Consider the following 16790-nt stretch of genomic DNA (forward strand, 5'->3'; position numbering starts at 1 on the left):
CCTTCTTGTAATTCCCAGGACTCCCACTAGGGGGAGGTGTAGGTCATGTGAAGCACAGGCGAATTTGGGAAAAGCTATTCCTCATTATTTAATTTCATAATTACATTTCGCCTTTTTCACGGGTGTCATGGTAGGGATGTGTGTAAATGCAATAAGAGGCAGAAAACAAATGATCATGCTAGGACTGTCTGTCTTTCTCTTTTGCAAATACCCTATATGCTTTTCTTTGAAACAACTGTCATGTGTGTCGTGCATTATGCATTGCTAGTGGCTATCAAAAGAACCTTAGGGCTATATATTGGAGAACTTGCTGAACCCAAGTAGTGTTATGAAAAAATATTTTTGAAAGGTCTGTGTGCAAAGGAGTTTCTGACATGAGATATAGAGGAGGATTAAGCCAGATTTGTCAAGAAACAGACATTTTGCTTGGCAGCTAAAAAGGTTTTATGCAGCATGTTATGATATTTCTGTCAGCACGACACAGGTGAAAAGCAGATGGTTGCTGTAATGAACGTTTTTTGCAAGGTTTTTACACATGGCAGATAAGAGTTTTAATGTCTCCTGCTGATACTCAGTCATATGCTGTTGTCTAAACTTAAGGTTTTAATGACTTTAAAAGACAGCAAAACGCATTTAAAAAATCCCCACTTCATATTTGATGGGAGATTTGCTTTCATAGTTTTCTTTCAAATTTATGTATCTTATAAAAGCTGTGAATAAACTATAAGAATATGTTCTATACTTTAATATAAAACTTCTGTGTTTCCCGAATAGAAAACATAATACTACAACATGGAACACAATATAATTTTGTTGTCTTACTCGTAGTCCCAGGCCCTGAAATCAACCAGATTTGTGTGATGAATGTTGTGGTTATTTCTCTTGAACATATTGCAGCAAGAGTAAAAGTAATGCAGTTTTTAGGGACATTGGCAAGATAATTTACTGATGTTAGTTAGCTCAGTTTTATTTCTTGTGACAGCTCATTTTGTTGTAGTAAAATATTTACTGTCAGACTTGTTAGTGTTTTGTTTGATTTTTCTGAGTCACCTGTAAATATTCCTTGTAAGACTAAGAACAGTAGTACATTTCCCTTTGGCAAAGCTAGAGAAAAAGTAAATTTTAAGATCTCATCTTTTTTTTTCTGCTTTCTTACTTACCTTTTGCTGGAAGTACAGAGTCATAAAGTAACTGCAGATATTACCTTTAGTATGAAACCTTGTACTTTAATCTGAGATGGTAATGCTTTTTAAATAAGAAAATACTATGTTGGAGCAGCTTGGTCGGTCTTTGAAGTTAAAATTACTGCTGTCTGTTCTTTCACATTCACAGGACTTGGAATTATTAGCCAATGGTGATCTAACAGTAATAGGAGATCGTGGAGCTACGCTGAGTGGGGGACAGAAGGCACGTGTAAATCTGGCCAGGCAAGTGGTTTATGCTGTTTGAAAAGTTACGATTTGTCAGACTTCAGTGACTAAACTAAACTTTGTGATACTGACATTTCTTTAAACCTTTCAGAGCTGTGTATCAGGATGCAGACATCTATCTTTTGGATGATCCACTGAGTGCAGTAGATGCTGAAGTGGGAAGACATTTGTTTGAAAAGTATGTTATTGCTTTATTTCATTTAAAATGCACTTGTTATATTGTAATTACTTATGGAAAAACTTGACAAGGCATTTTTGGGGAGGTGGATTTCTTCACAAAACTTAATACATTTGCTTTCCACATTTGTTTTTCCTCTGTTTTATGTAATTGAAAGATGCAGGGTTTTTTTCCCCCTCTGTGTCTCTTTGATTTTTTTCTTTATTTTAAAAAGTCCTATAAAAGTCTCTTTTGAAGATATTAGGATTATTCTTAAGGAAATGTATGCCATTTTCTTGAGGAAAATGTCAGATTTCATACTTGAGTATTTGGGTTAAAGAGTATTGGGTTTTATGAAAATAAGTACTGTGTGAAGAATAATATGGGGTAGGATTTAAAATCACTTCTTAGTTTGCTGCAGCTGTATTTGCTAGTAATAAGCACTTAATTCAAGTGGCTAAAAGAAAGGACAGAACTGTCTTGGATTCTTGAATAATTTTTCGCATTGGTTCTTGAGTAGTTGAAGTTTCTCTCAAGTAGGTGAAACAGGGAACATGGCCTTCAGAGTAGACTGTGGAGAGCAGAAATAGAGGAAAAGACAATGTGTAAGTTTACCATGTAAGAGAAGGATATTGGACCTTTCTCCATCCCCAAAGAAATAGGTGACCGTTCATTAAAAGTCAGGGTCCTGTCTCAGTGAATTTCCTCTTTTCCATCTCTCTCTTTGAAACTGTCTAATCTATGGCACATAGTTAGTATGGGAATAATTCAGTTAGTCCCTGCCAGTGTTTTGTCCTTGCTTTTCCACAGCCTGCAACTCTGTGTATTAAAAGGCATAATCTAGAATTTATTAGAAGAAAAACCCTCCATTGATGGGATTCAGTGGTCTTTGGTCAAGGCCTTAAGTAAGAGAGTTTTCTTGAGCATACTTACATGCTTTGAATTCTATACTCCAAATACATGAATAAATTTGGGTTTACTGTCGTTCCCTCCTGTCCTCTGGATAATCATAAAAACTTGCAGAAATGGCTATAGAAATTGCATTGAGTAGCATTGGCACACATGTTCCTTTTTCACCATAGTGGATAGCTTTTAGTGCCTTAATTTGAAAATTATGCATCCTAATGATGTTTGCAGTTTCAAATCTGGACATCCCTCTGAAACCTCATCAACATTTTGTTTTATTTTATTGATTTCTTCAAATGACTACTGTTTGTTTCCATCAACTAGTACGGAGTAAGAGTTTTATGATGCATAGGCTTTGTATTCATTTTTCACCTGCCACTACTGGTAGATGGAGTTCACTACTTCTCTAGTTCACAAATGCTATCAAATTTCTTTGATGCCTGTTGAAGCTCTCTAGGCTTTGATTACTGCTTTTCTGTTTCTGCATAAGATATCTCTACAACTCCGGCATGTGATAGTGTTCAGTTCCTGAGTTCTGAACGTGCACCCACCTGAGCTGTTAACTTGTCTCTCCCTGAAGTCTTAAGGTCTTTTCACAAAGAGGAAAACAGGAAAGTACAGTGGTGCCTTGTGAAGGAGGTCAGGCTGCCTCTTCAACTTACTCTACGTTTTATGTGAGCTGTGACATTGGCCGCATCTACATCCTACTGCAAACCTGAAAGTCTTAATTTTTGTGTGTGCAAAACCATAAAGGAGCTAGAAGTCATTGCTCTGCAAGCACAGCATGTGTTTTGCTGATAAATGTGTGGAGATGAGGAGGAATAAGGAGGTTATCTCAGAGAATCTGAAACTCAGAAAAGTAGCTGGGGTTCTTTCTGTACTTCCATTTCTGCTTCTTCCCCAACTCTGGATCAATTTGAGCAAAACACGTAAAAGTAGAATGAAAGCTTTTGTTAGAAAATGGTCTAGGTGGAGTAGTAATGGCAGGGAAAACTGAGCAGTATCTCCCTGTGCAGGATCTTAAGGAAGGGTTTTATTACAAACAAGAGTTGTATTCTGAGGCCTTTATGGAAGCTGTAAAAGGTGCTGGGGGTAGTGGGGAGGGTGTTGTGTTCAGTAGCTTGCTTTGAAAAGCAAGGCAGGGCATGTTCTCTAATGCTTCCTGAATAGTGCTAGGAATGTGCAGAAGACAGAGAGCACTTGGGCAAGAATGATTTCTTAGAACATGGTGCTGTGGAATGTCCGAGACACCACTTCATGCAAACTGCCCCCACAGGAGTCCAAACCGCGAGGCTTGAAACAATGGATGAGATGGAAGAAACAGGATTTTTTAATGAGAATCTATTGTTTGGCTCACTCGCTCTGTTTTTCTCTTGTAATTTTATATTAATGTTTAGTTTTTTTGAAGTGTCTAGTCTATGTGTTTGCATCAAAGATAGGTATGTCCCTAGTAATTCCCTGGAGCTGTGGTCTGTGGATGTCTGAGTCATTATATTTGCTGCTTTTCTCTGCTCTGTTCAGCTACTGCAGTAAACAGTTTAAAATATATAAATAGTTTTCAAATGAAAAAGAATGCAAGTAGCACAGCTCTAGTGGGAAAACAGTCCATGATATTACTAATAAGGGACTGTGTCTCTTAAGAATTTCCTCATGATACAGACAAGTTGTTCTGTGGATGATGGAGCAGATAAAGCCATTTTTTCAATGAATTCCTGTTTCCTGATGAGATTCCTTGGGGCCTAGTAAGGTATAAACTGAAGATTCCCTATTTTTGTGCTATTTGTAGCATTTTTTCCTGTGAATTCTCTTGATAGTTAACAGTAGGCATGCTTCAGCCTTTTTGCAGTGGGGGAATGTGTGTGTCAGTATAGTTACATGGTTTTTTATATATGTGTGTATATGAATATATGCATTTGTTTTATATTTGCATTTAAATAAAAATAGATTTACATTAGCTTTTAAGAAATGTGGTATTTTTAGACCTCTAGTTTGGAAATGAGGGACAGCCATTACTGGTACAGTAGCACATTTCCTTGTATGAAAAAGTTTGTACTAGCCCATGATTTCTTAGAAAATCATTCAGTTGCACTTGGATCCCAAGAAATTTCCTTTTCTCCCTGTTCATATGTTTGTAAACATGTTTCTACAGATTATGCAGTTTCAGATCATCTTTGGATATAAATTAAATAGTGTCTCATCAGCAGTATTGACTCAAAAATCATGTTCTTCAGTCTGTTGAGACATTCTTTAGGTGTTCCTTCCCTTGTATCTTTTCCAGTGACAGGAGTTGTGTGCTGGTCTTAGCTGATGATCAGCCTGGTATCTTTATGTTCCTTCTCTGTGCTTGTGAGAGTAGACACAGTTGCAGGACAGTTTGGGAATCTTTTAAAATCAGACCTAAAGTTGTGATGATACTTGCAAATCTAATTTTTTGTAACAGGAAGCTGTCTTGAATGTATGGTTACTTGTCTTTTCGCTCTCAGTTTTGCCTCTGGAACTAGATAAAATCTGCAGAAGAGGTCACTGCACTTATCACAGCACAGTAATGAACTTAAGAATTTATTTAGATGGATCTCCTTGGTACTAGGCAGTGCCTCACTTAGGAACTCAAGGGACATGTAACTGGGCATGGGATAACCATATGCTGAGGCTGACTGGAGAGTCACCTGGCAAGTTTACCAGATGTCCTGAACAATAAAGTCTCTCCATTACCTAATCTGGGGTAACTGAGGGTTCCTCTGCAAGAGAGGGAAGGGTGTAGGCATGATTTTGTAGCAAAGGTGTCCTTCATAATTGCAGAAAAAGGTGAGGAAGAATTGAACTGGCAGCAAAGGATGGCAGAAAACTATTCATGGAAAGCGTGTGGATTAAGAGATCCTGAATTGATCATCACATTCTTACCTAAACCTCAGAAGTGCACAAAGGAAGGAACAAAATAAAGTAGGGAAAATGAGTAAAAGTGTGTTGTTTTTTTTTTTTATTAGGTATAGAGATCTGAATATTTACTTGGTCTGTTTAAAGTAATTTGATTTTTGGAACCTTTAGGAGTCTGTCAATGCTTCCAGTCTCATATCTCTCTAAGTGGTGTGTGCTTGTAAATCTCATGTAATGTTGGAACTTTGGGGAAAAAGCACTGTTATGGTGGTACAGGTAATTAAAAGCAAGTGAAGCTCATCAGTCCTGTAAAAGTAGCAGATAAAAGCTAGCATGTCTCATTTTTGTGGAGGGATTACAGGCACAATCAGTGTGTCAGAGGAACCAAGCAGTGATAGCCCTGGCATGTACTTGTCAGTGCTGTGTTTAAAGGCAAATACATATTACACATTTTGTCCACTGACAACAAGTGTACAAGGGAGTTGGTGTCTAATTTTAAGGATTGCACTCTCCTTCCTTTCAGGTAGGATCTCCCTGAACCAAGGATATCTGTAAGGCTTCTCACTTTGTATTTAACACCTGGTCTGTGTTCATTATGTTTCTGATACTACTGTAGTGGTGAAAGCCCTAAAGAAAAGTTCTGGGCAAAGTTGAGTGCCCTGTACCTCTCTTCTTGTATTATAGGTGTTGCTCTTAAAAACATACTAGTTATATCTTTACATTTAGATGATACAATTGAAATTCCTCTAGCTTTGTTGTGTTTCTTGTAGGAAATATGTATAAAATGTATGAATATGCTGTAATAATGTTGCTTGAAGTTTTGTTTTTGTTCATTTGTTTCACACAAAGTGAAAAGCTTATGTGTGATCTCTTTACATTGTATATTTAAAAAAAAATTTTGAAATTTTAGCATTTAATGTCACAGAAATATGTTAGGGTTTTTCTGGTTTTTAAAAAAAAATCACACCAGGTGAAAAAAACCTCTCTGAAAACATACCACTTGCAGAACCCCAGTATAGTCAGGTGCTTTAATGGTCTGTGAGTGCAGTTGCAAAACAGTATTCTGAATACTAAACCAGAAATGGGCTCAAGGGGGAGGTATGCAAATTCATGTAGGAAAAGTTCACAAAGAGCTACTTAAATACCAAGACCTCTGGCTCAAAAAGTCCCTAATATGTGGACTCTGGGAGCTGGAAATGTGTGCCAGAGGAAGCATCAGTCTATGTTCACTTGCATACTTCCTCCAGCTATACAGTGCTACCTGGAACAGGGCAGTGGATTTTGTGGGCCAGTGGAGGCTGGGAGATGGGAGATAAATGATTGTCAAGGTATGCTAAAAATAGAAGCACCATAGCTGAAGTAGTGACAGCATAGTAGAGGTAGGTGTGTGGATTTTTTGTCTCTGGCAAACATACCACACTTTTTTAATTTTGTAAACTTCGAAATGTAGAGAAACAACTGGAGGATTGTTCTCCCTAAACCACTTAAATTTAAAGGGAAGGAAGAGGAAGGCAAATGGAGGAAATAATGTAACAAAGGCTTTATGCCTGTGAGCAGTTTCTGCATGTGCTTTAATTTCATTTCAGTGGTTATTTCCATTGAAATGAATATAAGTCTTAACTAGGGTAAAGTTAAACTTGCATGTGAACTTCCAAAAAGAAGAGGGAAAAAGAATGGTAAGGAAGAAAGTAGAATCATTAAAGAGACACTTTCCAGAGGTGAAAGAAAGCTGGTTCTTGGAGATAAAAACTTAAAAAAAGATTAAAGAACAACTTGTCTCAAAGAAAAGCAAACCTGATAGGGAAGGAAGAACAAATGATGATTCATATGTACGAAAGCGAGACGAGTGCCTTTGCACAGAGGAGCACTGTGTTGTTGTAGACCCCCTTCCTGCTTCATACTTCGCACTATCAAAGCTCAAGCTAACTTACTTACTTGCGTAGGAGTTTGCTGTCAAAGTGCAGTGGGTTGTTTTAAGTGGGTGATGGTATCCTGTTTGTTTGTTTCTTTCTTTTTGTTGAATTGGAAGAGTGTCATTTCTGGAGAGATCTATCCTGAGTCTGGTGTTTCTGATGGTGAATGAAGGTCACTGATGCTACATTTTCAGGTGATAGAAAACCAGGCAATGCTTGAGGCGGTTCTGGAGATGGACAGGGATATGGGAAGTTACAGGGTATGGTTATGGGATGTGAATAGGCTCATGCAGCAGGGATAAGTGCAGAACGAACGCACAATATGCGTGGATCAGTAGTATGGTAGTTGTGTGGAAAAGGATGTGTAGATTGCAGTAGATTACAAATCCAGTATGACTCAGCAATGTTATGCTTTTGTTAAGGAAACTGTGCCCTGGGATTTATGACCAGTACTGTGTCTGGCAGTACAAGTAAAGTTATTCTCCATTTTGGTGCATGTAAGTGTTCTCCATTTGGTGCAGCTGAAATAGTGTTTCAATTCTGTGTGCTTCTAAAAAGCATAGACCAACTTCAGACTCCAGTGCAGGCTGTCAACAACATTCAGGTGTCCCAGGGCGGAAAAAAGTAAAAAACCTAGAAAAATATTTGTCACTGAAACGAAAACTCTGTTTGGCAGACTTTTTAGTTTGTTTTCCTTTCTCAACTGCAGGAGAAAGGCTTAATGTACGAAAGGACTGTGTACATGGGAATAAAACAATCTACTGACCTTTGGGAAGTAGGGGATTAAAATTGCACACAGGGATGTAAACTTGGACTTCAGAGAAGAATTTTGTACTGGCAAAGGTGGCTTGCCCCAGAATGTATTTTCAAGGGTGTTGAAATTTCTGTTGAGCTTAAACATGCAGAACAACCCATTTAACTTCTGCCAGCAACACTTCTAAGTTTAAATTGATTCTTGTGGAAGAGGGTGCAGCTTTCATAATTCCTTCATCTCTTTTTTTCTTGTCCTCAAGAAGGGCTGAAGAACTTTTGAGTCTTCTCTGTCTGGATCTCGTCTGTGTGCACGTCTGTGTGCACGCATGTGTATTTAATACAAATGGCAATGGCAACTGGATTTTGTGCAGGAGTTTTTTCTGTTGTCATGCATAAAGTGTGCTCACTGTCTAACAGAATATGCCTCTTGAGAGTAACGGAGAAGCACAAGGAAGGCAAACCTTGTGGGGTTTTAAACAGCAGGAAAAAAGGTGGTGGTAGTTCTGTGTGTGGTCCAGCAGATGTCTGAACCCTCAGACCAGTTATGTCCCCTGCTGAGGCAGGCTTCCCTGGATTCTCTCTAACAGAGAGAATGGGAGATGCTGTCAAGTGGTGATTCACATAGAATTGGGTTTTTCACGTGTAATTGATAGTTGGTTCTTTTTTTCATCTACACAGAACAGTATTTCTAAAAGTAAGATGATGGAACTAAAGCTGTAATGAACCAGTTAGAAAAATAAACGCTTATGGACTGTTCTGGAGTGGGTTTTTCCAGTTCTAAGACAAATTTTCACTAATAAGCAATTCAGCAATCTTCTGATTTTTGTGCTAGCCCTTTTATCACACGTGGTTTTGCTGAGCCTCTCTTTGAACTCTGGCTTTGAAATCTGGCTTCAGTCTTCTGTGGTAGCCAAGGCACTGTACAAATTTAGTGTTCACTGTGAGCTGCAGAGTGAACATTTTCAGGTTGGAGAGTATTGAAAAAAAATCAAACGTTTTGCACATACGACTCAATTAGTTTGATGTTTTGAAACAGATGTTAAGTATTTACTCAGTGTTTTACTGTTTTTGCAGCTTCTGTACTTCATGTTGACAGGGTATTCTAATTGGCAAAATTTTCTAGTGAACTGTCTGAGCAGTGAGTCGTTTAATAGATCTAAGTATACGCTCTTTGTTGCATTTTTTTCTGCCTGTGCTCATGCCAGTGAATTGTGATAACAGTTTTGCTACTCACCTGTTACCAACAAACTATTCAGCTACCTTCTTTCTACCCAGATAAACATGAAATCTAGAGTTGTTTTTGAAAAAATTCTCAATTGAGTGAATTGGCATATATGTGGAAATATAAATTTCCACAGATGTAATTTTTGCCTCCTCTCCCGAGATCAAGATCACACACTGTGCTGCACTGACAGCCCTCACAGTTCTGGTTGGATTACTCTGATGTTGTGATAACACACTTTTTTTTCCCCTCCCCTTCCCCCCTCCCTGCCAAATGCAAACCTAAAGTGTAGTGGACTTGCCGTGACTCAAGATCCAGATCTCAAGGTTTTGAGCCATCAGATTTTCCAGTGACTAGCTTGTAAGCTGTTAGATATACCCCTGAACATAGATAATTCCGTGTTGGAATGATATACAGACTGTGGAACTTCTACGAGGGAACGATACATCTCTTCACAGTGGCTACGTGACATATTTGCTTTTGGCAACTTTTTTTTTCCTACTAGGCCTTTCCTGTAGCCTCTCTAATGTTTATCTACTTCTCTGGATAGGTTTTGTGGAAGATTGTTTTGTTGCATGTCTTCAGCTGGTGCTCTTAGTTACCTGTGGCTTGTTTCGGTGACTGCTGAGAGGGTGGACAGTAACCACATCAGAATAATGCTCCCACAAAGAGCTTGGTGTGTAAATAATTTCAACTGCTCAAGTAGTTATGCTGCTGCAAATACCTTGATTAATTGTTTTCTTGGCCACCCAAGAATATCATGGCTTTATCGTTTTATGGCTCCTTGAATGCTGCGTATCAGGCATGTAGCTTTCTCAGGAAGTGTTGCTTTTAACTCACTTTTGCTGCCCAGTTTATTTGGAAAACTGTAGTACACTTTCTGCGTGTAATTATGCTAATACTGGTATTAACCATCTACGTCCTACAGTCTTTGCAGGAGTGATAAAATGGACGTTAAAAGCTCTGTGGGGAGTTACTTGAATGTACGAAACACAGTAAGAAATGTGATGTCTCTGCTGTTACGATCATGTTCTTTTTCTGCCTTACTCCTTTTGCTGTTTATTTGCATTTCTGCATTGAATTTGTAGTATTGAATTGCTGTAGTTTTGCTTGGGTGTTTTTTTTTTAGAATTGGGAGAGAGGATTTGTGTGTGTGTGTGTGTGTGTTTGCTTTTGTTTGTTTTGCTTTTGTGGTAAGTGCCACCCTCCTATGTCATGTTAGCAAACGGAAGTTACTCTGTTAGCGAAAATGAACCAACGGGAGTGTACCTATGGAGAAAAATATGTGGTGCCAAGGTCTCCATGCAGTTCACAAAGGTCTGCTCTGAGCAGGCTGCAGTCTGGCCCTTCAGGCTTCACTCGTCGTCAGCTGAATACTGATAAGCAGTGTTACCAAAGTGTGTATTTTGCTTGATTTTTGTCTAGAAATCCAGTTCATGGGTCCCAGTACCACTCAACAGTACGAGCGAGAGCAGATTGATTTGAGACAACTCAATGGAGTCTCCTTCATTGGAGTTACTCAGGAACTCTCTGGATGCAGTCCTGTGCAATGTGTGCTCTAGGATGACACTGCATGGGCAGGGACATTGGACCAGATGACCCACTGTGGTCCCTTCCAGTCTTACCCATTCTGTGATTCTGTGAAGTGGGAGGCGATCTTCAAAAAGGCATTGCTGATCCAAATGAAAATGCTAATGTGCCACTAAACATTCAGTTCTAGACAATATCAGTTTTCCTTGTTTTCTTAGGATAGCAAGTAGTTGAGCAAGGGATGTCCTCTCAAAGAGTTTGTCTCCCTTTGTTACTGTGAGGATGAAGGCAATGAGCATATTGGTAGTGTTGGATCTCAGTTGCCCCTATGGTAAATGAAGAACATGTGTACAGACCTCTGCACTTCTAAACCAGTGGTCCACTGCTGTGGTTTTGGGTTTTTTTTTGTGGGTCTGGTGACCTTTCAAGGCTCTACTGAAAAGACCTATTCCACCAAAACTATATGGGTTTGACCTCTTCCTGCCAACTAGTTCTAGTGTGCCAGTTCCTTCTTCATTTCTCCCCCCCAAGTCCCAAACTTCTGGTAAGGTACTGAAGAGAAAGGTAAGCTCTGAATCCATGGGAAGATGTCAGAAATGGTTCAAGGATCTTGCTCCTCTGCCTTGATACATACCTGGATGTAGCTCAAATCAGTAGAACTGTTTGCTTCTTTAGAACCGTCTGATGCTCACTGTTAGAGCTGCTCTGAAATCTCGTCTCAAAGAAGTTACTTTTATTTGCTATATTTTCCACAGTATCTTGCCACGCTTTCTCTTTCTTTCAGAAATTTGCAGTTCAGCTTATGACATGTATATTTGATGGGAGAATGTGTAAGACAATTTTAATAACATCGGATTTCCTCCTTCTTCATTCCAGACCAGAAACATGAAATTTCTTTTCCCTACCTTGAAAACTTACAAGGCTAAATGAGGAACGTGTTTGTTAAGTGTAATTTTTATACAACCAGTAAGCGTGGTCATCTTTTTTTCACTGTGTCATTGAATAGAAGAGGTTTTCCAGAAAACAACAGAAGTCTTTCAGGACACTTCTTTTCTTTTTTTTTCATCTCTTTGCAGATGTATTTGTCAGGCCTTACAACAGAAGATCTCTGTTTTGGTCACTCATCAGTTGCAATATCTCCGTGCTGCAAATCAGATTCTAATTTTAAAAGATGTAAGTGACTTCAGTGTCTCTACTTTTACATCTTGCATAATTTGTAATTATCTTTTTTAATCTAAAAATGGGGAATTTTTTTTGAGTTTGTAAATATATTTTCTGTCTACTTATGGCTATATATGTTTTTAAAGTTTCATAATTATTAATGAAAGAAGTTGATTTTTCTTAGAATACTTTCCCTGAAAATCTGTTTCTGAGTTTTATCATGCATATACAAGATCTTACTGACTTTTATCTTAGATATCCAGTGCGATTTAAAAAGTATTATTTCTTCAAGCATTCAGTTTGGTTTTGAAATAAAGTTTTAGATTTCCTGTAATTCAGATCTAATATACTGTGACAGAATTTTGAGACCGTGTTAATGCTTTGTTTTTCTTCTTGTTTCTTACACTGTTGTGTGAATTAAGAACCGTGTTAATTTTGCAACAAGTCCATTTTTTTAATTAAGACTGAGAAATGGTCACAGATGCCTTTGAGAATGAACAGGCTTTCAGTGCAACTGCTTCCTTCCAAACTTAGTTGTACCAGATATTCAGAGCTATAGGAGAAATGCAAGAACTGCAGTTGGGTTGTTTTTTCTCTTTTCTTTTAAGTCTGAGTAGTGAAATATGTGAAATTACTTTTGATACATCACAAAGCTGCAAAAAAAGACACTAGCTGTCTTTTTCCTCCTGTTCAGACTTCTTTGAAAGTTACAGTAGCTCTTTAGAAATGAGTTTGCGGTAGAGCAAGTGTTGTAAGACACTGTCTGGTCTGTGTGGCTCCTTGTAGAGCTCTGCTTGGACCAGAAAATGAAGCTACTGTTTATCCCTAGCCTGGAGTAATATGAAATGACTGATGGTTATGTAAGTAGTTCAACAGCTTGTCCTAAAGCTGCATGGCTTGGCTGCCTCCTGCAGCTTAGTTTCTTCAAGGAGGTGATTCTCACCTGTCAGTAACTGGGACTTGTGTCATCTGGTTTGTATGCTCCTTGGCCTGGTTGGATGCTGGGAGGAGACTGCTTAGAGCATAAAGAGCTTGTTTCTCCTCTTGTAAGTGAGGAAGTGATAGAGGCTTCAGCTCAGTTACTGCAGTGGGATGTATGCTCAGCAACTGCAGAACCCCAGAGGCAGCAAGGACAGATAGGAAAAATTGTCCTTTACAGAAGGTGTATTCTGAAGATAATCAAAGCTTTTATTAATTGTAGGGTAAAATGGTGGGGAAAGGTACCTATGCAGAGTTCCTGAGATCTGGCATCGACTTTGCTTCCCTTTTGAAAAAAGATGAGGAGGTAGAACAGCCGTCAGTTCCAGGAACTCCCAACCTGAAGTCTGCCCGAAGCCGAACCTTCTCCGAGTCCTCTGTCTGGTCCCAGGATTCATCTGTCCATTCCCAGAAAGATGGACCAGTGGAACAACCACCTGTGAGTGCCCAGTTCTTGTCTGGCTGGTTTTTAACTTAAATTTTGATATGGACTTTCCCTGCAGCGTTTGAATATCAGGTATTATTGCTTTGCGTTGGCAGGTGAATGCTGGCTGTGCTGGACCTGCCCAGCACTGGGCTTGTCTGGCAGCCCACAGCTCTGTGTGGTTCTGTTCAAACTCAGCACAGTTGGCTTGTGCAGGTTCAGCATCAGCTCTGCTGGATGCAGGAAGCATTCCTTTTCGGTGTCCAAAGACACCACACTGTGCTTCCTTCAGCCTGTCCTCTGACAGCAGTGCTTTAAAGGGCCAGTCCCACTATATTGGGTGGGTTCTATGTGTTTGTGCAGTGTTGAACTGAAATTAATAATTTCCCTGAAATCCTGAGCTCTGGGAAGTGCATGCAGAAGTGGTGGCTTTATGCAAAGTCTGCATTTGCATGGCTGGCAGTAACATACCTACAAATGTACCCACATAGAATTGTCAAGGTCCAGCCCACCACTCTGTTGTAACCCCTAAACCATATCCTCCAGCTCCAAATCCAGACACCTCTGAAACACTTCCAGGGATGGTGACTCCACCCCCTCCCTGGGCAATCTATTCCTGTGCCTGACCACCCTAACATGGAAAAAAAAATTCCTAATATGTAATCTGAATCTCTCCTGTGTCACCTTATGACTGTTCCCTCTGGTCCTCTCCCACTCTGTTGTAACCCCTAAACCATATCCTCCAGCTCCAAATCCAGACACCTCTGAAACACTTCCAGGGATGGTGACTCCACCCCCTCCCTGGGCAATCTATTCCTGTGCCTGACCACCCTAACATGGAAAAAAAAATTCCTAATATGTAATCTGAATCTCTCCTGTGTCACCTTATGACTGTTCCCTCTGGTCCTCTCACTGCAGCCATGGCAGAAGAGACGAGACCTCACTGCCCTTGACTGGACTCACTTCAGTGTCTCAATGTCATTCTAAAGTGAGGGGCCCAAAACTGAACGCAGTACTTGAGGTGTGGCCTCACCAGTGCCAAGTACAGGAGGATGATCACTTCCCTAGTCCTGCTGGCCACACTTCTTGATTCAGGCCAAAATGCCATTGGCCTTCTTGGCCACCTGTGCACACTGTTGGCTCCTACTGAGCCACTGTCAACCAGCACTCCCAAGTCCCTTTCTGATGAACTACTCTCAAGCCACTTGTCCCCCAGCCTATAGTGCTGCATGGGACTGTTGTGTCCCAGGTGCAGGACTTCACCTTATTGATCCTCATGATCTTGAGCTGGCCCTGAAGTGGGGTAACCCTGGGACAGCACTGCCTGGCTCTCCCCAGCCCTTCTGTTGTTGAAAACAGAAGGCTTTGTATGGTGCCAGTGTGACTTCCAGGTGCATTGCTATCTCTTGGTCTGCACAGTGCAAAAGCAGCCCTAAAGTTCCTGTACCAGAGGCCTTCTGCTCATGTGTTTGTGTTCACATAAAACAGTGCAGGATCCCTGTAACCCTGCTAGGCTTGTGCTAACACTGCATCCATGGAATGCACAGAACAAGTAATCCCTCTATGTCCCTGATTATTGTCAGTTTATGCTATGAGTGTATATATTTTTCTTCTCTGTAATGAAAAGCATGAGAGTTGAAAAAAAAATAATTACAGGCTTCTCCATGTTTTTTGGAGAAACTGCCTTATGCTCGAAAGCAGTAAACTTACGTGATATAATTAAAGTCCCAGTGTTGACTCCACTCTTAAATTCTCCTAAATTCACAGAGGTGTGCCAGACATTTTAGCAGTATTAAACTGTTGGATGGGGGCAGGGGAAAGCGGGAAGATGGAGTGGCTGGAGAAACAAAAACCCAAGATAGGCTTCTCTCCTCTTACAGTTCTCTTTCACATCTGAGTCCAGGTCTGTTGATTCCACTGCTCTCCTGAAGCCATGTCTTTTGACAACAGAATCAAGTGTTAACATATCCACTGTACTGGCACTAGTTTTCTATCACATGTACTGTTAAAAAAAAAAAAAGTTCATTTGAATAGTTCTTTTATCTTCTCTGTGGCTGTCTCTTTTTTTTCATTCTCCATCTTTCAGTGTCCCCTATCCATTGTTTGCTTAGTGTGATTTCTTGTTTGTCATTTTGCTTGTTTTCCCTAGTAACAGATGCTTTGTTGGTATTTACAAGGAGATGCTTCTGACTTTATGGGTAATTTGTAAATCTTTAAATACTTCTCTGGAAAGAAAAGGTTGCACACTCCTGCATTCTGAAAACAGAATCTTCCCCAAGCTGAGGCCTTAGTTTCCAGAGCTGTTATGACTGGAAGTAGTATGTAAGAAAACAAAAACGTGGTTTAGCGGTCAGAGTAAATACTTTTGGCTATATATGAAGTCACGTTACATTTGGAAATGCAATGCCAAATAAAATCCTCACAGTGTCATTTTGCAGGGTACAGTATTACTGCACTGAAACTAATTTTTTTTTGTCAAAGCCATAGTTCAATATTTAAAGTTTTTATATGCTAAATCACTTTATCTCCTTATTTAATTGTCTGGTAATTCTGAGCCATGACTTTCAAGTGGCTTAGTCTGAGCCTGTAACTGCAAGGCTGATGGGTTTTATTCTGTGGGTTGTTTTTTTTTCCAGGCTGAAAATGCAGTGGCTACAGTGCCAGAGGAGAGTCGTCATGAGGGAAAAATAAGCTTTAAAGTTTACAGGAAATATTTCACTGCAGGAGCAAACTACTTTGTGATTTTTATACTCATAGTATTCAATATTTTGGCGCAGGTAAGTTGTTGGGAGCCACAAGTAATACGAATGTATTTTGGGTTTGCCTTCTCTCCACCCCACCTTTCTTTTTTTTTTTCTTTTTAACATCGTGTGTGCTTGTTACTGTAATGTTTCATCTAAAATGGCTGGAAGTGTGGTGTTCTTTAATAATTTTGTAGTGTACTCAATCAAATTTTAGGTGCCAGCATGGAATTTTGGTACAGTGTTGAGAGGTCTTGCACTGATGAACAGTTTTAATACTTCATCAAAATAATTATTTTGATGGCAACTTCACACAGAAATTATAAGCCAGTCTTAATTTTTTTCAGCTAAAGAACAAAATCTAAGATGTATAAAGCAGTGTTTAACAAACCTGAACAGTCAGTATGTTTCCAGTTGAGGAGGGTAAAGAGATTTATTGGGTGTGGAAGAACAGAGTCTTAACAGAAGTGTTCAAAGAACATCTCACCTGCTGGTAATTGCAGGTTATGAGAAGAGCTGGGAGGGTCACTGTTTAGCAGAATAAGAAAGTGAGGAAGAGGATAGGCAAATATTGTGTGTAATGCAGACTACAGCAGGTGTGTAAAAGAATTTTTAAACAAGGAAAATTATTTTGAAACTTACTGAAAGAAATGGTGAGCTGAGGAAGCTGTGTGAAGAGAGCTTATTGCCTTTTTCTCTGT

At 39.5% G+C, this 16790-nt stretch overlaps 1 protein-coding gene across 1 annotated transcript in view; it reads left to right on the top strand.

The window, feature by feature from the left end:
- ABCC4 (ATP-binding cassette, sub-family C (CFTR/MRP), member 4) overlaps positions 1-16790 on the top strand; it is a gene marked incomplete at its 5' end in the record, with an annotated part of 132123 nt that overhangs the window by 21718 nt on the left and 93615 nt on the right. Inside the window, 5 exons of the mRNA XM_009082521.1 lie at positions 1333-1427; positions 1522-1608; positions 11862-11958; positions 13148-13363; positions 15985-16125. Of these exons, the coding sequence (XP_009080769.1) occupies positions 1333-1427; positions 1522-1608; positions 11862-11958; positions 13148-13363; positions 15985-16125 (636 nt within the window). The remainder of the gene's footprint in view (positions 1-1332; positions 1428-1521; positions 1609-11861; positions 11959-13147; positions 13364-15984; positions 16126-16790) is intronic.

This window comes from Acanthisitta chloris, unplaced genomic scaffold (assembly GCF_000695815.1).
Source record: "Acanthisitta chloris isolate BGI_N310 unplaced genomic scaffold, ASM69581v1 scaffold14589, whole genome shotgun sequence".
NCBI lineage: Eukaryota > Metazoa > Chordata > Aves > Passeriformes > Acanthisittidae > Acanthisitta > Acanthisitta chloris.